The sequence below is a fragment of the Accipiter gentilis genome, chromosome 16 (genome assembly GCF_929443795.1).
Source record: "Accipiter gentilis chromosome 16, bAccGen1.1, whole genome shotgun sequence".
Lineage (NCBI taxonomy): Eukaryota > Metazoa > Chordata > Aves > Accipitriformes > Accipitridae > Astur > Astur gentilis.
In genome coordinates, this window is record NC_064895.1 from 15,346,189 (window position 1) to 15,373,453 (window position 27,265).

Consider the following 27,265-nt stretch of genomic DNA (forward strand, 5'->3'; position numbering starts at 1 on the left):
GAAAATAAGGAGCTTTCAAAGCACAGATTCGTTGAAATACCTTATTTTCAACAAACAAGCTCTGCCCCAAATAGAGTTCAAGGCCCCAGCAGCTGTCCCACCGGTCTCCACTCCCTTTCTGGTGAATATTCACGAGTCAGACTTGTTTCCAATAGAGACAGTAAACACACCAGGGAAACCAGCAGTTTTCAGGAGATTTTGCTTCTGCTACATAACGACAACAAAAGTCCTTGTGACATACTCAGCAGCAATCTCCACATCAGCCTTTGCTACTAAACCAGACTTTATTGCTCTGAGGATTTTGAATAGAGGGTGGTCTCAGCTGCAAGCAGCAGTAATCACCTCGTAAGCTGAGAGTTTGCTGGTTACGGCTGGAGATCCGATGGCTTTCAGTAACAGTTGTTTCTTACAAAATTGCCGTTACCATGAAAACTCCCTCAGCATTCAAGCAACGAAGCAAGATAAAGCAGTAGGAAATGAGCATTAAATAAGAGGGAAGTAAAACAGTGCCCAGCACTGCCTGTCAGTGCTGCCGTGCACGTTCATTTTCTGAAAGCACTCCAAATGCTAAAAGAAAACGTTAGGAGAGAAGGAGCTTTGAAAGTGCAAACAATAGCAGGCTAAACTTTCCTAACAGCCATAATATACCTAGCAATACTGGGGACACAGTGAGTCTCAAAATGGACAAGTTGGGAAAGGGTTCTGGATTCAGGAGAAATACCTTGGTTAGGTCTTGGCAACCAGCAACCACACCTCTGGGGCAACCAGCCTCAGCTCCATCTGTGTCTCTCGGCAGCACCCAACCCAGAAGACCTGTCATTGCACAGCCGGCTACTCGGGCCCGGGCAGATGAGCAGGCAGCACTGCAGCAGGACCAGGTTCAACAGGATAAGATCTGGAGAGAGTCTGTGGAGGCTGAACAGAGAGCAAGAAAAATCTGGTAAGTCACTTGTTCCAGTTCATGCGTCTACTCATCTTGACAATGGTACTGATGCTTGATCCAAAGCCTACACTATCAAAGGAAATTTTCTTCTGCAGGGACTTTGGATCAGACTCTAACACCTTTCTTTCTAAGATTATGTTATCTCTGTTTTCCTTCACTGGACAAAATCTATGCTAATATCTCCTGACATGCTGGGCTTAAGCTGAAAAGAGAAGCAAAGAATCACACGCTAAGTATCTTTTAGCTTTATAGAGATTTCCACAATGAAGATATAAATGTGCCAACCTTTCTAATTTATTGCAGACACACTGATATTATCACCTCTTCTCATATTCTTGGAAATGGCTGAAATGGAAGCTGAACAGAGTGTTCTGCCAAAATATGATTTTGTATTCCCAATCTGTAAATCTACTGAACATGCCCCATTGTTAGAGTGTTTCAGCAGACTGAACTGCACACATACAACCTAAGCTTTGACTGTGTATACACCAGTGACCTGAAGGAAACTGAAATTAAGATCCTCTCTGTCTCTGCCACATCTTAAGTGTTTATGTTCATACTTCAGTACACAGCATGAGCATGCCTATTAGAAGAATATCCTTAGCAAAAGTAAAATCAGATCCAACTCCAACTGCAAATTAGCCAAGCTAAAGGAAAGGGAGGAAAAAGAACATCACTCTCAGGCTTTTTTAGAATGGGAAAAGAAACCATCTGAAAACCCTTGTCCTCCTCAGCCTTCTGGAGGAGATACAAATCACAGCTCTGATTTTCCCAGAGATGCATTTGCACTCCTGTCTGGCTTCCCTTTTACCTGAGGGAAAGGCTGACGTCAGGACCCTGATGCATGCAAAGCCAGGGCCGTGGTTGTAATGTATTCTTTCACAGCTGTGTGTTCAGACTCATCCCAAATGGGCCCAGCATGTTCCACGCCCATTCCCTAGCTAAGGCACCAGGAGGGACTCTCTCTCTGTGCATGCACCCTGGGATTCACAGGCATGGATACTGGTGCAAACTCACTTTCATGGGTAAGATAGGTAACACGTCATATAGCTGATGCATGTCCTGCTCTCCAGTTTTAGCTATGAAGACAGAAACTCTTGTAAAAGTGTAGGACAAACACATGAAGGACAGATGCCTAAAGCTGGATTCATCAGACTACATATGCTACAGCCTGCAGAGAACTGTCCTTCAGCTCCACATCCCCATCCCAAAAACAGTAATGGGGAAGGCTGCTATGTGTTAGTGGTCTGACTTGAAGTGGATATAGGTAAATGTCTGAGACCCAAGCATTTCTCAGTAATTAGCACCACCCAGTAACACCCAAATCTGCGATGTTCAAACAGTGGCTAGCATAGCAAGGTAAAAAATTTTAGGACCTCTATGCTGTGCTGCTATACCAAGATATATAGTGATAAACACAACAATCATAAATCAGCTTTTACTTGCACTTAGGGTGTATCTGCACTGATGGGGGAATGCAGCACAGAAATCCAATGCTCGTAGCTCCACATGGTACATGGCTGTGCTGTACAGATGAACTCAATTCAGAAGGATGTACAGCTTCAACACTAGATCAATGAGCTTAGATGTACCACTGTATAGACACAGATAACCAGCTCACAGAGTCAACCCAGGTGTCCCTTGAGCCCTGCTGCAAATACAGCTGTAGTTAACTATTTACTCTCTTGATCTCACAGTACTTTTACAATAGCAGGTGAACTTTAGTTTTCTCCATTTTGGGCCAGGGAAAGCAAAGGACAGAAAATCAAAGGAATTGCCCTGTAGTCCCACACCAGGTATAGAACAGACCTGAAGAGCAAAACTCAGGTCTTTGGACTCAATTTGCTCCTAGCGCTGCTGCCTATCTGCACAAAATGCTCCCATGGCTGTTTGCCTGCAGCAAATACAGCTCTGGAAATTTCTACCAGAATTGGTAAGAGCAGAGTATCGGTCATTTAAAAAATAAGCAGCTGTGTCTTCCTCAAGGCATGGGACAAAAGTTTGCCAGAGTGACTCAGGACTTTGCTAATTTATCTGCATTTGTGCAAAGAATACATTGTGGACATGCTATTTTCATATTCCTTTAGCAAAAAAAACCCACTCCTCATGTAGTATGGGCTCTATATGGGAATAAAGAAAACCCTGGGCTTCACCACAGGAAAGACAGGTTTCAGTACAAAGAGCTTGCAGGTGTAAGAGCTGGCCTGTAAGTATCAAACTGAGCAGTTAAATAGGGATTCAAATATGACCAACATTAACTATTTTATTTAAAGACAGAATATTTTACACTGCATTTTTTACTTCTATTCCAAGGTACCACAACTGGAGTTTCCTAAAGGACTATGACCAAATGGTAAGTTTTAAACAAACACTCAACTGTAATCCAGGCTCTTTTTAGTTTTTCTCAATTTGTGCCAGGCTAATATTTCAAATTGAAGCATACTTAGGCATAATCGGCAAATGCTTTAAGACTAAAATCTTTAGGAAAAAAAAAGACAACTGAAGTGCTTTTCATCTGCTGCTTACGCCATAAAGAAATACAGTATGTGCATGTGTTCAATCTGTTTCAGTATTAACAACTCCATAGAAAGACAAGTGCTAGAACAACCATCTTCCCAGGAGAAAATTTGTAGGATAATGTCATGCTGAAATCCAAGCCACTTACTAAAAATTAAACAAAAACACTCCCACATCATGACCATTCTAGAGCAGGCTAACTTCTGTCCCAGCTGACATTTTATGCAACGTATTTGAAAATTATTCATTTCCCTGTGTTATCCTATTCCCATGTAAGACAAAGTAAAACAATTTTTTTTCCTGTTATTTCTTCCAACAGTTTCACATACATTCAGTATGACATCTTTAAGTACATTCAAATACTAATTTCAAAAGCAAAAGTGCTGATATTATAAATAATCTCAGTAACTTGTATTTTTGTAACAAGCAATGGAAGTAATTCTGAAAACTTATTAACAGTCTTTGTTTCATCCAGGGTAACAAAAAGGAGCAGAAGCCTCTGCCGAACTATATGCCTGTGTTCTCAAGCAAAGTTCCCAACTCAACCAACCAGACTATTGGCAGTCAAATGAATACTGAACTTGGCAGGGCTCTGGTAAACATGGATTACTTCTTCAGCAGTGGAGCACGGAAGAGGAAACTTGAGGGTGAGCTCCAGCTTTCCTAGTGCTTCAGTAAAAATACAACCGTAACAAAGCAAGTTGAATGGTTCTAGCCAACAGACTCCACAGCATGTAAAAAATTCCTCAATCTTTTTCTCAGAGAGACCAATACTACTGTCTAGCATGGACCTTCTTTCAAGACCAAAGATGGATGTTGTCTAACAATGTCTTAGGAGGCAATATTCTTTGTATTTGGGGGGACTGGGCCATATATAGAGTTAGCACTACAGATCTCATCCATCTTCCCATGCAAGTCTACAGTAAGATTGCCACGAACATCAGAAAGAACAAGATTACAGCCAAAAGGCAATTTCTTCCTGAACTTTTATCTCCTGAAAATAAACAGTTAATGAAGACCCACTCAGATGAATCCCAACATAAACAATATACATTCAATTCTGAAAGTCAGTGCAACAAAATGCAGCTGCTTGTTGCATTGCATGGAGTTAGCCAAGGATTGATCAGTCTCTGTCATCTGCATGTTTAAGCTTGCTCTAAAGAATAAAATTTGAGGCACGTGAGACATGTTCTATGCTTTTTCACCCCGCCCTGCTAAGGGAGGGAGACCAAATTTTTTCACACTAGTTTTCATTTTTGTTTCTTTAGATTTGCTGCTCTCAGTTTCCCTTCTCTTATTCTTTTTTTCTGGTTTAGCTGATAGAAACTCATTGACAAGGAAGCAGGCTTTCACATTTTGCTCTGAGGGTGTGTTGTCTCATCAACCTGTCTTACACTCCTAGGACCATCAGCCTTGAATTTAACAGGTTCATAATTCCTAAAATCTGTGGTTGCCCAGAGAAACCATCACCAAGCCAAATCGACACAATACCTAAAGCCTGTTCACTAGTGCATCTTCATTATATAGGTGCAAACTTTGTTTATGACCTTGTTGTTCTGTAGGGAAAAAGCAGTAATCAGAGTATGGAGAGAGTACATACAATATATGCCTTTTGAACTCTGTGTAGCTTCTGTAGGATCATGCTCATTCCTAGGTGGAGATCAACACAGAAGCCATAAGCATTGCCTTGATACAACAGGCTGCAATCCCTCACCAGACTAAGGTGGAGATGCGTATACTTATGTTTTGCAACTAAGGCTATTTGTTTTTATTAGACTTCAGCAGCAGAAAGAGTTCAAAAGCACAAGAGGTGGTATGGAAGAATGTGATCACTGTCAACACCCGAGTGGTCTCTGGAAAAAACCAAAAAGACGCTGTAGAAAGAAAAGCCAAATCTCACTCACTGAAGCCACAGCACCAGGCAGTTCTCCTCCTGGCTTTCTCAACACAGTGAGAACTGGAGGATTAAGGCTTTTAGGATGACAGCTAGAGAAGGAAGACCACATCATGCAATCAGCCCAAGTGAGGAGGACTGGTTCCACTCTGTGCAGACATGAATTGCGATAGACAACTGTGTTCAGGCACACCAAATGGGAACCTACTCTTTAAAAAAGATACCTTCTTGTTCAGATAAAATGCTTTCTGTTCTCTCCTGTGAGCAGAAAACTGCACCAGGAACTGGTTTATCTTCAAACATCTGAAGGAGGGAGAGGAGATCAAGCCTTTCCTTGTCCCCATGTTGTTCAGAGCTTCTTCCAAAAACTGCACAGGCCACTCAGAGGTTACATATTTATTGGTGATTGCATAATACTGAAAGTCATTACACTTGCATGCCTTACTCTGAGACATACTGAGTAGCCTCATGTCTTGCTGTGGGTCATAAGCTCTACACTGAGTGGCAGATGTCCAGTATCTGTCAGGCTCAGGCTCCTTCCTATTCAGGTAAGAACATTTCATTTATAAAGCATGGGGATTTTGCTTTTTGGCATGAAAGCACACAGAGCTCCATGTTTCCTAACCTCCAGATGGCACTCAGTCCACATCCAAGTGATCCACTGAAAAGGACACTAAGTTATAGCAAGGCAGTGTTACACAATTCCTTTTTAATTTCAAGGGACATTAAATAATTCCAGATTCTTGACTCTGTTTGCTGTGTGTGAATCCAGAGAGTCCCTCTCCCAGAGAGTTCCCGCAAAATGGAGGGTATGGGAAAGAGGATGGCCTAAGCAGTGCACAATTTAATCCTCCCACTTCACTTAGCACTGGCATTGTTTCAGCTGAAGCACTTCTTCCAGTTTTGGACAAGACCTTCCATGTCTTACAGTAAAAATGTGGGCCACTAGGCAGAGCCTAGAGAAGCAGTGATGGTAACTGGAGTACGGGAAGATACATCTTATGAGGAAAGATTAAAAAGACTGTTAAAAGTTTAACCTGAAGAGGAAAAAGCAGTCTGGGAAGAGGATAGCAGTCTTTAGATACATGCAGAGTTCTGAAATGAGAAAAGGAATAATTTGCACTTCATGTAAGTGGCAGACAATAGTAAAAATAACAGGCTTTAATTATAGCAAGGAAGAATCATGTTAACTTTTTGGGAAGCTAGTAGTAAGGCTAACACAGCACTGAAATAGATTCCCTGAGGAATCTCCACCTTTGATGGTTAAACACACACATCCGCCAAGAATGACGTATTTAATAGAGTTTATCTTTTAGTGTATAAATTGAATGACCATCTGAAGAGCTTTTCACCAGTTCTCTGACTATACCAGTTGGGATCAGAATACACTTTGCAAACATGATTTTTCACACACATTCAAAAAGAATAGTAAAAAATCCTTTTTCAATTACACCAGGTTAAATAGATTGCACCTCTAAAATACAGATTAATCGCCTGATTTTTTGATAGAAAATATATTTCTAGTTCTTCTAACTACTCATAGAAAATGCTTTTCACAAAGTCTAGACATGCTTCTCTTAATTGCACACATCTGAGAGGCTTGACTAGTGCCCTCCTGACAGCCATGTAAGAACACTTCTCAAAGAGCACATTCATGTCATTATGTCACATGTATGAATGCTGACAACTAATCTTCTTTCAACAATTTCAGGAAGCCTTTATTAATGAAGTGTAGTCCTGATTGTGCCCTTAATCAGATAAAGCACCCGTTGAGATGCCAGGCAGTTCCTGCACTGGGTACTTACAGTGATTACATGTATACAGCACAGTAAGACCCTCACACACTGCTGCACTCCTTCTCAGATGTACTGCTTTGCACAGGTCACTTCAGTCCAATAGATCACAACAGGAAAGACTGTAGGTATACCTGAAGTGGAGCCAAAATATGCAAGGATTTTTGGCTTAATCATTGAAGCACGCAACCTTGGAAAATGGAGCTCTGTGCCTTCTTGCAAGACCACTGCAACCCACAACTGTACTGCCTCTTTTGATGTGGAATTAAGTTAATACTTTGACTTTCTGATACTGGTGGCAACAACTGGATAGGAATAGCTCTGTTCACCCCCAAAACTCCAGTTCATTCCTATTTCCTGATTAAATCAACAGCAACACTTTGACATCTTAATGAGTATCTCTAAGGGGAAAGTGACTGTTTAGAGAACAAAGTTTCCCATGTAGAATAGATCTGATAATCCACGTGATATGGGAACATTGTATTGCACTGGACACCTTATTTTGTTCAATTATTACACTTCGTTTGGAAATGCAAATTATTTTATGCTGCTGCAGTTAGGCCTCCTCTGGTACCCAGTGTTATGTTTCCAAAGTTAGTTTGGATCTTTCTACCAGATACAGTAACCTCCAGAAAGGCCCTCTGGGAATATCCAAGGCCCTAATCAAAACTGCCTTAGCATCTGCAAGTAGAAGGCAGCAAACAGATATCCCCTAGATGCCATTTGCATCCCAAGTTTAACAACCATTTTTCTTTTACCATAATTAACTTTGCCAACTAATCCTTATTTACACAAGCAGAGTCTCTTGGAAAGACTGGATGAGATGGCAACAGCATTGAAATCTGTAAATAATCAGTGGAAATTCCATTTATTAAAGAGATTGTGTAAATACTAAACTGTGTTGTAAGCTTCTTGTAAAGAGTTCTTATGATGTATCACTTGTGCTTCAGTTTTACAAGCTTTTTTCCCTTTTGCTGCCAGATCTCAAACAATAGATTATACATGTTTAGACAATTCATTTTCTGCATTTCTTTCAGTTAAAGAGCACAAGTGGGTAGCTATATTAATTTAATTCTTCAGTTAGATACACTGCTTTCTCTGGTGGACTTTTAAGGATTGTTAAGATTAATTGTAACTTGGTGCATTGATGCTTCCAGTGCCTCCAAATTTTGTGTGTTCTCATGTTGAGTTCCGCTTGTAATAAAAAAGTGTGAAAAATATATTTTTTAACAAAACATAACATATGAAACTTCATATAAACCTGTATGTCTCATACTTTTAGACTAGTCTTTGTATATAGTTGCAGGTGGCATCTTAGCTATAAAATTTTGTTTTATAAGATCAGTGATGACTAAATCCAACTGTGTTTCTTAAAAACTATTTAAAACTGTTTCTTGTCCTTTAAATTACTCTAAAGTAAGCAACTACTAAACGGGTTTTCCGACAAAGGAGGTCTTCTCATTCTGTGAAAATTACTGCATAAACAGTAAGATTCCTAAACAGGGAAGGGAAAGGATAATTATCTGTGAACATTAGATGGACAATACTGACAGTCCAGGCATCATCATATGTTTGTATGTATTATGTACATACACATTCATGTTGTTTGCTTTCTATAAAGAACATTCTACAGAACAAAATTTCTGAATTGAAGTTCATCTTAAAGCAGACAGTATTTTTCTGAAGTGGGGTATTCTTTTGTTTGTTGGTTTTAGAAATCAACAATAATTTGTTAGGGCTTCACGCTGCTTTTCCTAAATCCTGCCCAGACAGAAACCAGTAAACCTTTCCTAAAGCAGGATGCCACTCTTAAAAACTCTACTCACTACTCTGAATCCATGTCAGGTATGCTTTTCCCTCTTCAGAAAACTTCATGTTTGCTTGGATGAATTCCTTGAAACACTGATGCTTCTCCAAGAAACGCAGAAGTTCTGCCAAAGGCTGAAGAGGCGCTTGCACAGTTCTGTCAATCACAGCTCTGCCCACAGCCCTCTTCTGTCAGAGGGCACAGACGCCATAGAGTGACTTCAGCTTGTAACCTTCTCAAAGCCTCTCTCAGAAGCTGTATGCATCCACAAAACCACCAGTACTTAGAAATGGAATTTCCAAGTATCTGGGGTTACAGCCTCACCTCAGCACAAGACCTTCGTGCTAGGTTGATGGAGCAAAACCACCGCAAATGTCTCTTAACTGTCTCTTTACCTGGGGAATGCCCAGAGGAAACTCTATTTTCCGCTTTTACTAATGACCAATTATCATCACTGGATATATTTTATATAATCTGTGAAATAACAAATGTATTCGTGCAGTAATTCTTATTTCAACTACAGGTATTGCAGAGAAAGAGAAATAAACCAAACCAACGATGTGGCATAGCATCTACAACTATCACAATGCTCATTAGCAGCTACATGATTATCTCTCTTAAAAGCCAAATGGATGGAAAACACAATGTTTACAGAAACTCTTCTATAGCAAAACTTAACAAAATACTGATACATTGCTAGCATTGTATTACCACAGGGCTACCAAACTGATTTTCACTGAAAACATAAAAGCCATGGGAAGAAATCAACGCATGGCAGTGTTTCAGATCTGGTGAGCTGATGGTTTTCTTTACTGGAACAAGCATGATTATACTGTCGCTGCTCCTCAGTGCTGACAGATACATTTGCATGCTCTGGGAGAATCATAAGACCTCTAGCAAGAATGCAGGAGGCACCACACACCAGGACATTAGTAAGGGCTGCCATAATGTACTCACACTCTCAACTCTTACCAAAGCCTCTTATATGAGTAATTCAGATGTAAGCATGGATCTAGAACAATGCCAGTTCCAGATCCAAATGCTACAGCTCAATCCCCTCTCTGGGCTACAAGCTCAATGTAGATTTTCTATATAAAAGTGACAATTCTAAATTTAATATGAAAATCAGTTTAACAAGTCCCAGTACAAACTAGTTAATATATTTTCCTTCTCCTTTGCTCCTCCCAGTTCTTTGGCTTTCTTAGGTTTTGGGTTAGGTTTTTAAGTCTGTGTTTGGTATTCTAGGCTCTTTCAGTACTACTTTTTAGCTAACCATATTATTTTAGATAACATGCCATTACCCAGAATGGCCTTCAGGCCTTCAGTTAACTGAATAAACCATTTCACAGAGCAAACACTGAGTCAACAGGGTTTGAGGGTTTTTTTGCTTACAGTACTTCCATTCAATTTGTGATGCTTCTGTTCAGCCTAACATGAAGTAAACCTTATATAAATACAGCCATATTTTCAGTTTGCCACAAATATACATAACATACCGCACGCAAAACCAATGAACTACATGCAACCTCCAATGTTTCATTTATACTCCTATCATGGACACTTGTACAACATAACCTCAAACACGAAGTACAAAGGGATCCCTTGGATCCCTTTAGTAAGAGGAGGTTCTTCAAATCAGTTGCAACACTGTCATTCTGCCACCGAGGAGTCTCTCAGCCCAGAGATATCCTTCCACCTCATGGCGAGCTTTTGTGACAGCTCTGCATCAGTCTTACCACCCAAGTCAATAGTAAAACTCCCAGTCCTTGGGCATTACAAAAGCGTTCAGCAAATACAGCCAAATACAAAGAGTAGCTAGAATCACAGTCATCCTTTTTTTTTAAAGTCTTGATAATTTTTACCTTGCTTTTACCTTGATGCCTCCAGCGGTAGAATGAGGCCTCAAATATGCAGCTTGCATAAGGACCAAGTATGTTAAATCAGTTATATTGGCCAGAAGGGACCTCTGGAGGCCTCTAGGCCAATTCCCTGCTCAAAGTAAGGCCACCATTGATGTTACATCAGGTTGCTCAGGACCTGGTCTTGCTGACTTGTGAAAATCTCCAGAGATGGAGATTCCAGAGCTTCTCTGGCCCCTGTTCCAGTGTTTAGCAGTACTCCAGGTGTGCTCTCACAAGTGTTAGAGAGGAAAGACCACTTCCATAAACCTGCAGGCTACCCTCTTGCTAACACAGCCCAGGATGAAGTTGCCCATCTTGCTGGCAGACCACAACGCTGACTCACATTCAACTTGTTGTCCCTTAGAACCCCCATGTCCTTTTCCTTAAAATAGCTTTCGGTCCTGTTGGCCCCCAGTCTTTACTGATGCAAGGGGTTACTCTGTCACAGGCGGCTTTAATTTTTATTACACTTCATCAGTTTTCTGTCAGTCCATCTTTTCAGCCTGCAAAGATCCCTCCAAGTGACAGTTCAACTGCCAAGCGTGCTTAAGGCTGCCAGCAAGGTGGTACTATCCACAGACCTGCTGAGAACACAATCCACCCCTTGGCCAGGTTGTTAATGCAAAACTCTAAAATAGTATTGGCCCCTGAGAAACACCACCTATAATTTGGCCACCCGCTGGATGTCAGTCTGCTAACAACTATTCTCTGAGCCTAGCTGCTCAGTTTTCCACCAACCTTGTGGTCTTCCCATCCAGCCTGTGCCTCCCCACCTTCACTACAGGGATGCTAAGTGAGACCATCTTAAAGGCCTTGCCTAAAGTCAAGGGAAATGACATCCACTGCTCTTCCCTCATCCACCAAGCCAGCTCTCTCAGAGAAAGCACTCAGGGTGACTGAGGCACAGAATTTGCCCTTGGTAAATAAAACTGGCAGTTCCCAGTCACCATCTTGTCTTTCACACACCTGGAAACAGCCAGAGGAGGCCATTATGGAGGATTTTATCCATAATTTTCCTAGAAACTAAGGTTAGGTTGACCAGCTAAGCTCTGGATCCTCCTTCCTGCAAGATTTGACATTTGCATTTTTCCAGTCATCTGGAAATCTCCTCTGATAACCACAACCTGCCAAAGATGAAAAATAGCCAGTGGCCTTGCAATAATGTCAACCAGCTCCTTCAGCACCCCTAGATGCATCCCATCTGGTCCCACGGAGCAGCCTTTGTAGTTTGCTTCTGTGGTCCCCAACTCTGTCCTCCATCATGGTTAGTATTTCACTGCCTCTGACTGTGCCACTAGGCTCAGGGAACACGAGAGGCTTGTGAGCATACCTTGCTAGTAAAAACTGACACAAAAAATGGCACTGAACACCTTGGCTTTTGCCATGTCATTCTTAAATACGTCCTCTACCTTGTCAAAGCATGTGCCCACATTTTCCTTCATCTTTCTTTTGTTGCCAAAGTAATTGTGGACACACTTCTTGGTGTTGTTCACATCCTTTGCCAATTTCAACTCCAGCTGAGCTCTGAACTCCATCCCCACATGCCTGGGCAATCCTTTTGTATTGCCTGGGTAGCTCATTCCTGCTTCCATCTTCCAAACCCTCCCTTTTGGTGTCTGAGCTGAGGCAAGCACTGCCCATTTGGCCAAGCTCTTCTTCTGCCATGCTTGTTCAGATTTCAGCTCACTGGGGAAGACTGGTTTTGTGCTACAAGCATGGTCACCCCCCACAGCAATTTCCTGAGGGATACAGACAGGCAGGTTTCCTGAACAAGCCCAATTCTATCCTCCTGAAGCACAGATTCCTTATTCTGCTATTTGCCTTCCTTACTTCTCTTGGGATCTTAACTCTAAGATCCTGTAGTCACTGCTGCCAAGGCTGGCCTTGACCTGTACATTGCCTTCTAGTTCCTCCTCGTTTCTGAGTAACAAATCCAGCATCTGGGTAAAAAAAAAAAATGTTCTTGATGCCCCACAAAAATTAGTTAGACTGCTTTTACCCCACCAGGTGGCTCCTCCAGATGTCAGAGCAATTTTACATTCTGAAAGAAGCCTGGGCCTACAATCACAAACTTTTTTAGTTATTTAAGGCTTCATCTACTTCTTCTTCCTGACCAGGCAATTTATAGCAGATGCCCCCACAATGTCACCCATGCTGGTGTCCCCACCGTTCCCGACCCCTCAGATCTCAGTTGGCTCCTTGCTCACTCCGAAGTGGAGGAAAGCTCCAGGCTTTCCTGGATTTCTATCTGTTTGTGTAGAATACAACTTCCACTCAATTCCCTGCCTGCTTTTCCAAAAGAGTTTGTATCCTTCCATCACAGCGCTCATCATGAGCTATGCTACTCTGTCCCCGTGATCCGAAAGAGGTCACAGCTCTGCAACTGTGCTGATACATCCAATTCCTCCAGTTTCTTTCCCGGGTCACGTGTGTTCACACAGCGTCACACCGCCTTCTCAGGGCAAGTGAACAAGCCTCCTGTGGCCTCCTGTCCCTGGCCAACGCTGTCCACCCCCAGCCTTCCTCCACACGTCTCGTGCGGGTTGTCTCCACCCCCACAGGTTCCCCAGTTGTGGAACTTCCTTTATTTTAACCTGGAGCTTAAAACACCAATTATCTATGAAATGAACTATTCCCTGCTAGGATGGTAGGCTGTGGAAATAACAAGCAAGAGAGCACTTTCTGCATTCCTTACAAAACCACAAAATTCAAGGCATTATTTTGCTTAAAAACTCAACTATGATAAGCCAACATCATTATTGGAAAAAAATTCCTGGTTTGGCTTGTTGTCTTCCATTATTACAGAAAGATTATTTTCCTTCTGTATTTTTTTTAATAGAAATCAACATTTGCATTCCTATTTGAGGTGCAGCAGTGTTAAACCACTTCCCATCTGCTCTGAAACAGGCAATCAGCACTATAGATTCAAATGTAATGAATTCATTCACTGAACTGTAAAGTGGTTCTGCATTCTGCTGCAACTTAACAAGAGTCTGAAATTTGATATAAAACTGAATTTCTTAAATTTTTTTGTCATACCTTAAATATTTCTGATTATTTTCAGATTATCTGAAATGACAGACACATCTATTACTCAACCCTTTTTTCAAGTACACAGTACTCCCACAAGGCTGAGAACTCAGTTGATCAAGAAAATCTTAGAACAGTTACTATGTTTATTTTTTTTTTCTTTTAGAGATTATTGTGTTTGAAAAGCTTGATTAATTTGAATTATATTAACAGAAACACAGTTTTTAAATTAAAATTCCATATTGGGGGGGGGGCATTTATTTCAATCAGGGTTTTGAGGTTTTATGTAACCTACATACATGCTTCTTTTTTTTTTTTATGACTGAATTATACAGAGGGCAACATGATTTAAAAATTAAGCATTAGTAATATTGTTTTAAAATATCACTAAAGGTATGTAGAATGAACGTAATAAACCTGTTTGTCAAATCATATTACCAAAACAAAACAATTTGTGAGAAATGCAAAACAGCTGAAACTAAACCGTGTTACAAACTATTAATCATACAGAAATCCAACTTTCATTAAAATGAAAAAGAATTTTTATGCCTGCAAATAACGCCTCGTGTTAAAGAAATTATGCGGCAGATAAAAATCTGAATTAATGGTACGAATTTGACACTCTGCGGTAGTCCTGGCCATATGCAGGCATGAAAGAGCCAAGATTCTGTATGTGCGTGATTGGTACAAATGTGTATTCCTTGGATAATTGCTCTTACTTGCGTCTGACAAGCTGATAACGACAAAAGCTTTAAAAACGGCACTTTACCATTTTTGTGTATAACTGTGTATGGCGGGTAGGTGTATATTCCAAAGAAATTGCTCCGTCTTCAGTAACATGACATGCCCAGCATTCAGGAACTTTTAATTTTGTTGAACTTTCTTTCTGTGCAACCAAAAACGCTGCTGTCAAAACTACACCATCCCTACCAGAGGAATTAGCACCACAGCGATCCAGACAGTGTGACCCGAAAAACGCAGGAGCTGTGGCACTGCAGACTCCGCTTTGGGGGAGAAAGCCCAACTCCAGCCTGCCTGCAGCTCCAAACCGAGAGCGGACCGACACTACTCCTAGGCGAACACAAACCGTGGCTAAGGTTTTGCACCAACCCAGCATCCGATGACCACTGTTTTGCGGGTTTTGTTTAAGGTAACACAGCGTAATTTCAGGACCCAGGCTCTCGACCCGGCGCTGAGCGTTTCTCGGCCCTCACACGGAGGAGCGCTAGCTGTGGGTAGGCCTCGGTCCTCGCTCCGCTCCGCTTCCCCCCTCAGCGCGGCGTTCGGCAGCACGCCCGCACGGGGAACGGGGGTGACCGGCCCCTTCCCCCGCAGGCTGCCGCCAGGAAGCACTCCCCCTCCCGAGGACGGCGCGCCGGCCTCCCGGGCTTGCCAAACCGCCCGGCAGCGCGCTCAGGCGCGGCGAGGCCCTGGGAGGCGGACGGGGAGCGGGAGATGCCCGCCGCCGGGCCCGGCTCTCCTCTCCCCGCAGGCCGGGCGGCCTCCGCGCCCCACGCCCCGGGCAGCGCGGCCGCCATGAGCGCTCCGTGACGGCCGCCCGGGCCGGGCTCCCCGCCCCATTCCACGCCGCCACGCCGCGCCGCGCCGGACCGCAGCGCGGGTTCCCCGTTCCGGGCAGCCGCGGGCGCGCAGCGCGGCGGGATGGCGCCGGCGCTGCTGGCCTTGGCCCACTGGAGCACCTGGGCGGTGTGCGCCGTGATCAAGCTGCCGCAGCTGGCGGCGGTGCTGGCCGCCAGGTCGGCGCGGGGGGTCAGCGTGGGCAGCCTGCTGCTGGAGCTGGCCGGGTAAGGCGGCGGGGCGGGGGGAACCGACACGGGACGGGGGGACACGGGGACAACAGCGAGCCTCCTCCCCCCCAGCCCCCGCTCCCGCCGGGGGGCGCGCGGCGGGAAGAGCCGTTGGGGTGCGGCGGCACCGCCTCGCCTCAGCCGGGCTTCCCTCAGCGGGCAGGCGGGCCCGGGCCGGGCCGGGGGTGGGGGCGGGAAGCGTTTCGGCGGCAGTCTGTCGCGAAGGTCCTGCCGTCACAGCTCTGAGGACGTGTCGAGCGGCTGCTCGAAGGGGGCGGCGAGCCGTCCTTGCTCTCTCCGGCTGTGAAACCGCTCCTTTTTGCAACTGGCGGTTAGCCCCCCTGCTGACTCCGGGTACGCCTGTCGTGTGCGGGTGCCGCGTCCTGCCTTCGCGGGGCGCACAGGCGGTCTGGAGCCGAAACTTCTGGTTTAAAGCGTTTCAGCGCTCTTGGTTAAAGCGAAAATCGGCTTTTTTAACTTTGCCAAAGCCAACCTGGGCCACCCACGTAGCTGGAGACAACACCTACTCTTGGGTTTAAGCCATGTATTTGGGTTATTAACTGGTCCGTGTGCCCTGTCGTGCGGGTAGTTGTACCAGTTAGACAGGCTTCTGTCACCCAAATAAGTAAAACATAGTAATTCTTTAAGAAAATTACAGACCGTCTCAAACTCCAAAGATTTGTCAGCCTGTAATAAGCTTACATGGGCTAGACTTATTAAATCTTACTTAAAGAGGCTTGTATGGAATGAAAGATAAATAAACTGCCTGCATGGGGCACAAGCATGTGAGAGAAAATACCTTGAAGAGCCTTGTGGTTGCCAAACAGAGGGATGGATGTGGCCAGAGCATCCAGCCAGATGGCTGCTAGCTCTCGGCACCAAGTAAAAAGGGGCTTTTTATTCAGAGAAATCACTTCACAAAAATGGCAAGTTGTTTCTGAACGCGCCTGTGCCTTGTCTTCAGCTGAAAGCACAGCTGTCGAGCCCAGCCTGGCGCTGCCGAGGCTTAGGTGTACAGACACCCTTCTGCACGTAGCTGTGCGGAAACCCCTGCTCTCCCCTGGGGCTGTTCACTGCCCGTGTTTCCCCGTGGCACTGAACTCCTGTTGTTGCTGTTTACCCTTAATACACCTTAGAGTGAGCTAAATTCTAGTGCCAGCAGAGGTAACTTACCCCACAGCCCCAGCCAAAAAGCAGCGGTAGTATTTTAAAATCATTCATGTGTTTTGGCGTGCACTGAAAAGGCTTCCTGAGTGATGTTTCAGATGAGCATGGAGAAGCCATAAATGCCTCCTCAGCACCTGCGTGATAACTGCAGTACCCACACCGCTGCAGGTTCTGCACCTGCTCAGGGCAAAACTGTTTTGGAAGAGTTGCAATGAGTCTTTTTTGAAATGTGTATTGGGACTGTTTATTTAGTAGGACTATTTATCCTGCAGCCTTTAAAAACTTTGAGTCCAGCTGCAGAGAGCTTTGGGGCTACTGGTGCAAACTGGGATGGCTCTGCAGAGCCAGCATGCAGTGACCTGGTAGAAGAGTGATGCAGAAGCACGGTGCTGATGGCAAGGAGTCTAATTTGACTCTACAAGAAATAAGACTTCTAGGAACTTCAGACATTTAAATTCTGAATACTGTAAAAGGCAGTTCCTTACAAGGCAGGCGGTTCCTTAAGCCATCTTTCTATGCCAGAAACCATCAATTTTTCCTTACATAAAAACTATGCCCTAAGAGACCTTTCTATTTTCTCTGCAGCCTTGAAGTTTTTGTCTAACCCCATGGACTTGCATGAAAGTTGAAGAAAGTAAAGAAAAAGTGATAAAAGTTCAATTCCTTTTAGATACTATATTGTGGGATGGCAGGAAAGAGAATTGCCGTTGTTTGGTACACTTCAGAACAGGCTCTCAGTCTGACCAGTACAGCTACACTGGGCAATCTTGTAACAGCGTAGTCTAGACAGCTTGGAAGATGTTTTCTACTCATGTAAAACTTGCTTAATGTATAGATTGGACTACAGACATAAATAAAGAAATCAGAGTTATCCCAGAGGTGCCCAGGCAATTGCAAGGAGAAGGTATCTTCTAGGTCTGGAAGCCTTTATTTCTTTCTCATCAGTTGTAATTAATAAAATTATGCCTTACACACTGTGACACAAAGACCTTGACAAGAAGTGTGGGCAGCTTTCTACCTCTTACTCTATTTGAGGGTGACAAAAATAGACTATGGAATCATCATGCTTGCACTTTGTCTTCATATTTGTTTGATCAGTTTGACAGCTACACCTATCTGGAGCCTTTCGGCACAACCAAAGCAGGAAAAAGAAGTTGTGAAGGAGCTGTCCTGTCCCTTCATGCAGTCACGCTGTTTTGTGTCTTTCTGTTCAGTTTCCTTGTGTTCCTGAGGTACCAGATCTATTATGGTTACCCTCTGCAGACATACCTGGAATATCCCATCATCATTGCACAAGGTAATTTTTTTAAGCCATGTTTTGGAAATAAAGCAGGGCTCACTCAGCACTCCAAGGCTCTGCAGATAGGTACAGTACTCCACTGCAGTGATGTGAATCCATTGACCAATTCTAGCTGGAGTTGGGGGGAAGAGGGAATGAACATCTCAAATATAATTGAATTCTTACAAATTTTATGAAAATAGATGGTCAGGTAGAGGAGAAAGATCTAATTAATACACATATGGTGAAGTTGCAGTGTAAGCTCATCCTTTATCCAGTGACTCCAGGTGGGAGAGAAGCACTATAAATGCTCCAGACTCTTTACGAAAAGCTTCGTTTTGGAGCTTGCAGTGTTTTGGACATGAGTCAAATTTGAGAGATAAAACCTGTAAGAAAGCAGTTTCTGCAGACATGGTGTCCAGTGGTACTGTCTAGGATTACTTCTGGGCCCCCTCTCTCCCTTCTGTCACGAGCAATCTTTTATTTATTTCAGATGTCATTCTCCTTTTGTTTATTCTGCGTTTCAGTGGAAACATGAAACGAGCTGTGTTTTATGCAGTCATGTATCCTTTGAAATCTGGGAATTTTGGTTTATGTAGCTTGCTTGGTAGTTTTCTGCATAGCAGCTATGTCATCGTTTGTTTTGTGCTACCATTGTAAATCATTTTCAGCCACTTCTCAACATGCATTCCACATTTCACATGCTGATTTCTGGGATCACAGTGAAATCTATCCAAGAAGTAAGCTTTATATGTAGCTATGCTTTAGAAGGCCCACAACTGGTAAGGAGTAAGAGCAATTCTTAACTTACATCTTTGCTAGAGATGCAGGGTGGAAATGATGAGTCTTTTTTCTTTGATTCCTACCCATGCAGATTGTACTTGCCATGATGAACACAGCAGTGTATTGTTTTGGTTTTTTTTTAAATAGGATTTGGGCTTAAATCTCAAGTCATGTGCTTTGGAGCAGCTATTGAGAAACTCCAGGCACTGTTCAACCAAAGACAGTGTGAAAAATAGGAACACTTAGTGTTTCAACCAGTGCTTAATATATTTTATCTAGATTGTATGGTCTGTTATAAAGTTTCAATAAGATTATTTCCAGATGTTTTAAAAAAATCTAATTCCCCAGGCAGTTTTGAGAGCTTTGGTATGCTAGAATTTTCAGTGCTATGAAACTTAACATAATATAAGATTGGGGGGGGGCTGGTACATGCTAACACTGCGGAAGTGGATAATAGACCTGGCCATGGTAAGTACTGCATGATTATTTGAAATTAGGTCCTCATATGAAATGACTTTTTTCTGGAAGTCTTTATCAGTGAAATCTCTCCTTATATTTGTCCTTGGAATAATTCATCATTTAGGTTAGCTTTCAGAACAACTAACCAGTTTTCAAATATAACTGATTCTCACTTATATGAGTAGCTGGAAAACATGGCACTGGCAATAGAGACTCTATGGAGAAAAAAAAAAGTTATGTTCTGAGGTAAAGCTGTTAATTGTGGTGCCTTAATTAACTAGCAATGGTTTAAGATGTTCAAAAAATATTGCCTCTTTAGTCCTAATGTCATAATCCTGATTAATAAACCCTTAACATGAGAGGAAAAGAATAGAGCATCAGTCAAAGCATTTGAAATAGGGAATGTTAAGTCTTTGACAAATTTTTTTTTTTCCCTTTAGTCCTAGAATTTTGCAAGAAAAACATCATCTGATAATGCCCTATGTAGGTTAAAGATGGTCTTTGCCCTTTTTGTCAGAAGAGAGAAAGTTAAATTTTGAGATTAACTGGAGCTGCTAATGCAAAAGATGATACAAATAGGGATAAAAGCTTCTAAGCCTGCTGCCGATCCTTACTTGCAAGGGAAATCCAGGCACACCACAAAGACCCATGTGGAGAACCCCTCTACCCACTGCCTTTGAAAAATCCCCCTTAAAGGATGACAGAGAGCAAATAGTCTGCTCCCTTCATTATTTTTTCCCACCAATTGGACTCATTTTCCACACATTCTTGTCAGTTTTCTCATTCTTTTATGGTTTAGTTTGCCAGACATAATGGTAACAGATGGTCTGAATCAACCTTGCTGTTTAGACTAGATCAGTCTCATTTTAGCTAACTTTCATAAACAGTTTTATGTAGCAGGTTGAGAGGCTTTTTTATTTCTTTGCTTCTTATTGTATTTGCCTCTATCAAGCATTTGCCAACAGCAGCAGCAATTGTTGTGCTCTTTGAGTTTCTTTCTGGGCAGCACCTCAGAAATCACTCCCTTGCTTCTGGCAACTTCAGTTTTTTGCTTCACGGTTCCTTAGTAAGAAACTGAAATGCTTGGATTACCAAATGCAGAAAAAGTACATTTTTTTATTTTTATTCTAAATGCAAAAGCTAGTCCTAGTTTTAGTAAGTTACATACTAACAGCCATAAGCTAAACACTCAGATAATACAATAGCAGAGGTTCTTTTTTTTTTACCTGCTTTTCAGAATTTGTGCACACTCATCAGTGCAGCCAGTAAGCTGGCTCAGCTGCGGTGTCTCTGGCAGACAAAAGATTCTGGACAAGTGAGCGCCTTGACCTGGAGTATGTCTGCATACACCTGTGCAAGTAAGCTATGGGCAACCTGATGTGAAGCACTGAGTTTTCCTTTTTTAAAGCCGTATCTCCTCCTAATGCCTTTTTCAATAGGTCTTTACTCAATCATAGTAGGTAAAAATCTTGCCTAATGTAGTTTCCCTTAGTGCCGACTTCTGAGACTCAGATACCACACAGTCTTTTGAAATCAACTTTTATCATTGACACCAGCTCAGTCACAATGAGACTTTGACTTAAAAAACATGCAAATATGGTCAAAGGAGCCTGATAGAGTTGAAATAACTGAAAGAGTGTCTTTACTAAGAAAAGATTTCAATGTTCTATGATTTAATAAAATTACTAGTGATCCAGCATGAAAAGGCACTAAATTTTGAGTCAGACAATCAGACCGCTAATTCTGAAAAGTCACCTGCCAATAAATACACGCTTAATGCTGAATACTTTTAACTCCATGACTACATGTAAATACATTTTTCAACAGAGGAGAATTTAAGAATGTACCAAAAACAGCGATTTGTGCAGTTCATGTGTTAATTACCTAGCGGTCTGCATGAAGGGTTCTACAACTATTTGTCAGAAGTGCCTTTGTCACACTCACAAAACTTGTTTAAAATATTCTTACTGTAAAACATAGTGATGCTGGATCAATTTCCCTGTGAAACAAATGTTTATAAGTCAATAATTAGAAGTTGTGGTATGTTCACTGAACGATAGCAATAACTTTGTAAATGGTTTTAGTCTGCTGCAAATGTGTAATAATTAACATTTAGATTTGTTGTGGGAAGGAAAGCTGAATTCCTCATATTTGCAGAAGCCTACAAGCATGCGTGTGAACATTCACAACGGTTAAGTCATGCTAACTCAATTGTGGGTGAGGCTCAGATTGTGGGTGAGGCTCAGTATCAAGTACTGAAGGAGGGGGCTGAACAGAAAAAGAAGCATTAAACTCTGACCACAACCAATCTAGTGAGACAGATAACAAAAATTCTAATTTTATCAGTGATTTTCTCATTAAAAAAGATCCTTAATACAGTGTCACTCAGCTTTGAGAGCTTGATCTCTGAAGCTAAAATAGTGAAGAGTGGATGCACTGAAAGTGGCAATCTCTGTAAGATGTATATTTTCATGCAAGGTTACCCTCTATTAAAAGATAGACATTTCATCATTTTTTGAAGGTATAAATGTGTCATATCTAGTCCACTAATCAGAATTCATTCAATTTACAGCAAGAATAGTTACAACTGTAATGACTACGAATGATCTCGCAGGTGAGTAGAGTATGGAATTGCCTGCCTTTCCAAGATAACAGCTGCCATGGTAGTTTTTAGCTGTTTTGTAAAAGCAGTTATCTGCTCTCAGAAGAACAAACCATGAACCTGCTGGGTTAGCACAGTGAGGGAAGGAGTTAGTGCTAAAAAAGTAGCACAGGGTTACAAGTCAGTCAAATACCCAGAGAAAACAACAAAACCTGCTTACGCTTATCATGTGGTGACAAGTGGTCCAAAAGCCATTATCTTTCTCAAAAGGCAAAAGCACTACAAAATTAATTATGAAAAAAGCAGAATAAAGCATTAAAAATCTTCAATATTTAAATACATACATAAATAAATTTAGTAAAATACAACTTGAAAAATCTGTAATAACTGAGTGATAGTTTTTCAAATAGTAAGTGTTTCCTTTTCTTACTGTGGGGTTTGTGCATTAAAAAGTTCTTCCAGAAAACTATTTAAAGCTCAGCTTAGTATATGAATAGTTTTGGGCACAACATTCAGAAAGGTTATGGCAGGCTGAAAATGAAATGGTGCGCTGGTAAGAAACTCACAAAAAACTGGCTTAAAATATATAATTTGCAGCTGATTTCATTACAAAGCAAATTTACTTAACAGCTTCTTACCATCCTGACAAAACTGAAAGAGCTAAGGAGTACAGCAGATTTTTCAATAAATGGTTCAAAATCAGATCTTGGTAGATGTAAGAACAGTTACAAAATCACATTGTACTTTATTTGGTGGATCCTTTTTCAAAACTGGTATTTCATCAGAAACATCACATGAGTGATTTATTTATTTTTAAGCAGTCCTCTGCAGCACAATAAGGCTCTAATTTTACAAGCAGTTCAAGTTGCTCTTTCACTGGCAAAGGAAGTCCCCTTTTCAATCAATATTCTCACCCCCATGCTTACTGGTTTCTCTTTGCCGGAGTAAGTTTTGGGGACATGCAGTTAACTGGATCACCAAAAAAATGGCATAATGCACATGCAGAAATTTAGTCCAGGTCAGTTATCAAGTCTAGTTCACCCACAGCTACACACTTAGCCTGAGTAGAAGCAGGAGAAGTATATTGAGGGTAGGGAGGAAAGGAGAAAAACACCATGAAAGTAAAAAGCTGGCTCTTGAAAGTAAAGCTGGCTCTGGTTAAAGCTGCTTTTTAAAATAAAGCACAATACACTTTGGAACATGGAAGAGATGGCAGCAAACATTGATAACGTGCTGTTCTAATAGAAAAGATTTCCAGTTAACTTCTAACACTGAACACTTTGGCATGTTCATCTTGGTTTCAGAGGCATGTATGAAACTGTCAAGTATTGCACATTTCTGAAACAAAGTTTTGTGTACATTTCTGTGTATATTCTGTTTAGTAAATGGATATTAGATATAGCTATACTTCAAATTGTGGTCTCACAGGTAGAGATACAATGCTTATTTTGGTTTAAAAAAAATCTGAAAGTTAATCAAGATACTGAAAAACTGCTTTTTTTCTCAGTTGTCAGATTTCCTCTCATTAAAATCTGACAGATACAAGTATTTCCTGTCTCCCTAAAGTCTAAACAGATGGCAGTAGAGAATAATCCTTTTATTATAAACAACACATGCAACTATACTGGGCACATGAGCTGTGGCTCCTGAGTTTAATTTTAGGTGTAAATATAAATTAATATGAGGCTACTCAAACTTGTACTATTCTCCTGGTTTTGTCACAAAGGAATTAAAGGTACTGTAGTGTATTATTTTCAGATACCACTCACAAGTGCTAAATGTTCTTCTCTGCTACGTTTACTTTGAGAATTTCTGGGTTCCTGAACATGGCAGTTTAAACTAATTGATTTAAAAGAGTTGCAGAATGGGAACCAGCCTGTTTTTACACCAGTGGAGGTTTACAAAACAATGTGTATTCTGAAAATGACAGCAGTTGATTCTTTTGGATTTATGCTTACAAGATATTTTTTTTCCCTTTTAGTTCTCATCCGTTTCATAACCATGCTTATTCTCAATATTTGGGTCACAGCCACAATCCTTCAGTACAGGAAAACTAAAAAGACTGATTAGAAGACACTCATCAGCACACAACATAGTTACCATCAAAAAACCCCCAATATAATTAAGCTTAAACAACAGAACAAAGGTTGAGGAAGCTCTCTCTCTCTTAAGCCTAGTATTTATCCCTAAGCATAATTAGTAGAGTCATGCTTATTTTCTCTTAGAAATAAGTCTGATAAGATACTTAATTTAAGCAGCATACTTTTATTGGTCATTTAAGACAAGTTCCACTGATATCACATTTTCTCTGGACTTTTTTTACTAAATGAAGAAGGTATTTCATATTTAGATGTTCATATATTATCGTATCACTTCAGTACTTTCTGGTTACATATAAGCAATTTTCTTCAGTTACACAAGAGCAATTGTGCACCAACATACCAACTCATCTTTCTGCATCTGCTGCAAGTTTGAAAAACAACAACAGATGTTTGTCATCTTCTTGCAGGCAACTCAATTAGTTAGACATTAACTATCTGTATTTTAGGATGAAGAAAATCTGAGTCAAGGCCTAATCCAAAATAAGGTTCTAAATGTGTTTTACTAAGTCACAAACTCCGTTGGGATTGTAGTGCTTACATGCAACACTTAAATAGTACAATTTATACAGCTGATAACAGGATACCCATGGTCACTTTCTTCAAAATACACAGTTTTTATTAGGATATGAGCAAAAACTCAACTATGAATTCTTCTTTTTCAACCTGAGCTCTCATTCATACAGTTTTGGGAACAGCAGAGACTAGAGCGTATAGGAATTAATGAAACTTTGACTAACAGAATTAAAAGTTGTGTTTGAGCCAAAGTTCCTGAACTGATACCCAGAATCCCCAAATGCAATCCATACTGACAGTGACCCCTGTACTTGTACAGCTTGATGCATCATAGCAGACTCGTCTCCAATGGTGACTGGGTTTTGACGATACTGCTCTGTGCTTTGTTAGTTTTCAGCCTGTCCATGCTGAAGAACATAAAAGACTTCACATAAATTTTTGCTTTAGAGATTCTAATCAATTTGTAGTAGGTATATTAAAAAAGAGAAAAGGATATTCTTGAGAACTATTAATGGGGGATTTTTTTTGGAAGTAATGCCTTTCCAACCGAAAGTTACAGAAGTAATCATACAGCTTGCCTTCAATTCTCATTACGTTCTCCAAAATGAAAAGATACACCTTTTCAAAAGTGTTCTTACATACTGTTAAAACCAAGGCAATCCTTGGTGCTGGCACCCTTGAAAACTATGGGAGGACTGCATTGGCTACATTTGAGGCAGGTTTTCCTTGCAACATGCTAAATCATTGGACTCTTGCAGAAGAGCGGGATCTGCAAATGCAGATGTTTCCACCAGCATACACCCTGCAATCAGACCGACCAACACCTTCACTGTCAGAAAACATACCTGCTTTGTAAACTCTGATTTTAGAGTGGGAAGGGGTAGGAAGAGGTATGTCTGTGGACATATGATTTCACGTATCTCATATTATTGAGAGCAAGTTCAAAGATGAGGATTTTTTACTGCTCCAATAAAATGTGTAACTGTTTCTATGTTGGTTGAGAGAGTAACTGTAAAGGTCCTGTTATGATTTTACTAAAGCTGTGTAAAATATCTGAAGTGGTCTAAATGGTGGCAGGTGGCATGTGATACATTTTCCAGGTCATATTAATAAACACTATTCTTCATGGCAGTTCATTTGCATTACATTTAATTTTTTATTCTGTTTCCATATATGGAAAGAAAATGAAATATTCATTGCAGGTCATTAATGGGCAGATTTCACCTTAATATTTGAAGGATCAGGCTGTATATTAACCTGTAAAATGCTGAAGAGCTCCAGCATCTTAAAAGGAAAAAAACACACTTCTCATCTCCTTTTTTTTAATTAAAGCCTCTTCTTGATACATTTGTGGAGTCCAAACCCTCTCTGTTACTGACATCTTTCACACTCCTGAGTGATAGTGTAGCAAAATGATGAAGACACTATTCTTGGTTTGAGGATCAGCACTTCAAGTTGGGTTTTTTTCACCATAAGACTCTGAAAACACATTTAAGAAAAGTTCTTTACAGGTTACATAACATATTTCAAATAAATCATCTTAGAAACCTGTGGAAAAAAAAGAGACTGAGGAAAAGAAACAAAGCTGGGTAATTCACAAGCTTAAGGTAAAGTAATTTTGTGACTTGGAAAGCTGGACCATGAGTTCTCATTCAAGATGCAAGAGATATGGAACAGATCAGAAGGCAGCAGTAAATAGTTTTACACACTTTTTCCCCCCCAGAGAATAATTTCTTTCACTTCTGTCAACATATGCTCAAGTCCTGAGCAAGGCCCACAAAAGCATAGAGCCTGTGGTTTTCCAGTACATAAACCATAATCTTCTTGGTAGCTGGATTAGAGGCAATAGCTTTAGACAAGATACACGGGGAGGATAAATCTTGTTAAACTTGTCATTCAGCAGTATCAGGGTGGACACAAGTGAGTTGCTTGCTGCGTAATGCAGCAGCGGAGCAAAGACGGGCAGGGAAAGCATCTTGGTTTTATTGCAGGGTGTGTAAGCCAGCAAGCAACTTTTATCCAGAGGGCTGGAAGTAATGCCTCTCCCTTCCCAGATGCTGTGCATGTGCTGAATTACACACTTGGTGTCTGACTGCAGCAGTGCACAACACGCTCACAAGGTAACATTGCCTTTCCTGTCTTGGCTGGTCAAGTGTGGGTCCTGTCCGGGCTTTCAAAAAGTACAAGTTTTCTTGCCTGTGAAAAGACAAGATCTGAATTCTAGTACAGTCCACTGGATAACCCCAAATATCTCCAGCTATGGATATGATGGAACTATGACTGCCTTTGGTAACAGATAAACTACCAGCTGCACTTAGCCACAACGCTCAGTTTAACAGTATGAAAATGTTTATGATGAGATTTACTATCCAAAAAAACAGGAATGAGGACTCGATTCCAGAGATGGCATGCTGCAGGCAGTGGAAGATATGTATAGTATACTTTCCCCAAAAGCCTGTTTCTCAACTGTCCTCCATGAACATGAACATCATACGCAAAAGCAAACCCGTCATCTCCCCCACCCTACGGGCCTCCATCATACTTGCATTTTGTGCAGAGTGAAACTACGCAGACATAGATGTATGTTTCTTTGTGTTACCCTAATCCAGCAAAAGATGTTACTGCTTGGACTGCTCGCAAGTCCCTGTCCCTGTCTGACCCCTCAGA

The 27,265-nt window shown here is 41.5% G+C and overlaps 2 protein-coding genes and 1 long non-coding RNA gene across 3 annotated transcripts in view; 2 read left to right on the forward strand and 1 right to left on the reverse strand.

Moving 5' to 3' along the window:
• Nucleotides 1–820, reverse strand: part of LOC126046778 (uncharacterized) — a 60,333-nt gene extending 59,513 nt beyond the window's left edge. Inside the window, exon 1 of the long non-coding RNA XR_007508417.1 lies at nt 722–820. This is a non-coding gene — a long non-coding RNA (uncharacterized LOC126046778). The remainder of the gene's footprint in view (nt 1–721) is intronic.
• Nucleotides 666–4,332, forward strand: C16H2orf50 (chromosome 16 C2orf50 homolog). The gene is made up of 3 exons (XM_049819600.1): nt 666–940; nt 3,257–3,296; nt 3,936–4,332. Exons 1-3 carry the CDS (start codon nt 681–683, stop codon nt 4,125–4,127), a joined length of 492 nt encoding a protein of 163 aa, XP_049675557.1. The 5' UTR covers nt 666–680; the 3' UTR covers nt 4,128–4,332.
• Nucleotides 4,333–15,273: 10,941 nt separating this feature from the next.
• SLC66A3 (solute carrier family 66 member 3) lies at nt 15,274–25,803 on the forward strand. The gene is made up of 7 exons (XM_049819599.1): nt 15,274–15,690; nt 18,075–18,157; nt 18,633–18,702; nt 19,333–19,390; nt 20,619–20,739; nt 21,954–21,995; nt 23,965–25,803. The coding sequence occupies exons 1-7, from the start codon at nt 15,548–15,550 to the stop codon at nt 24,051–24,053; spliced, it is 606 nt and encodes a 201-aa protein (XP_049675556.1). The 5' UTR covers nt 15,274–15,547; the 3' UTR covers nt 24,054–25,803.
• The last annotated feature ends 1,462 nt before the right edge of the window (nt 25,804–27,265 follow it).

What these genes read in the sequence shown, in the direction of transcription:
- C16H2orf50 (XM_049819600.1), top strand. Translation starts at nt 681, where the DNA reads ATGGACAAGTTGGGAAAGGGTTCTGGATTCAGGAGAAATACCTTGGTT. An exon ending in CAGAGAGCAAGAAAAATCTG is followed by an intron (nt 941 to 3,256) that starts GTAAGTCACTTG and finishes TTCTATTCCAAG; the next exon opens with GTACCACAACTGGAGTTTCC. An exon ending in TAAAGGACTATGACCAAATG is followed by an intron (nt 3,297 to 3,935) that starts GTAAGTTTTAAA and finishes TGTTTCATCCAG; the next exon opens with GGTAACAAAAAGGAGCAGAA.
- SLC66A3 (XM_049819599.1), top strand. Translation starts at nt 15,548, where the DNA reads ATGGCGCCGGCGCTGCTGGCCTTGGCCCACTGGAGCACCTGGGCGGTG. An exon ending in GCTGTGTTTTATGCAGTCAT is followed by an intron (nt 18,703 to 19,332) that starts GTATCCTTTGAA and finishes ACATAATATAAG; the next exon opens with ATTGGGGGGGGGCTGGTACA. An exon ending in GTCTGCATACACCTGTGCAA is followed by an intron (nt 20,740 to 21,953) that starts GTAAGCTATGGG and finishes TTCAATTTACAG; the next exon opens with CAAGAATAGTTACAACTGTA.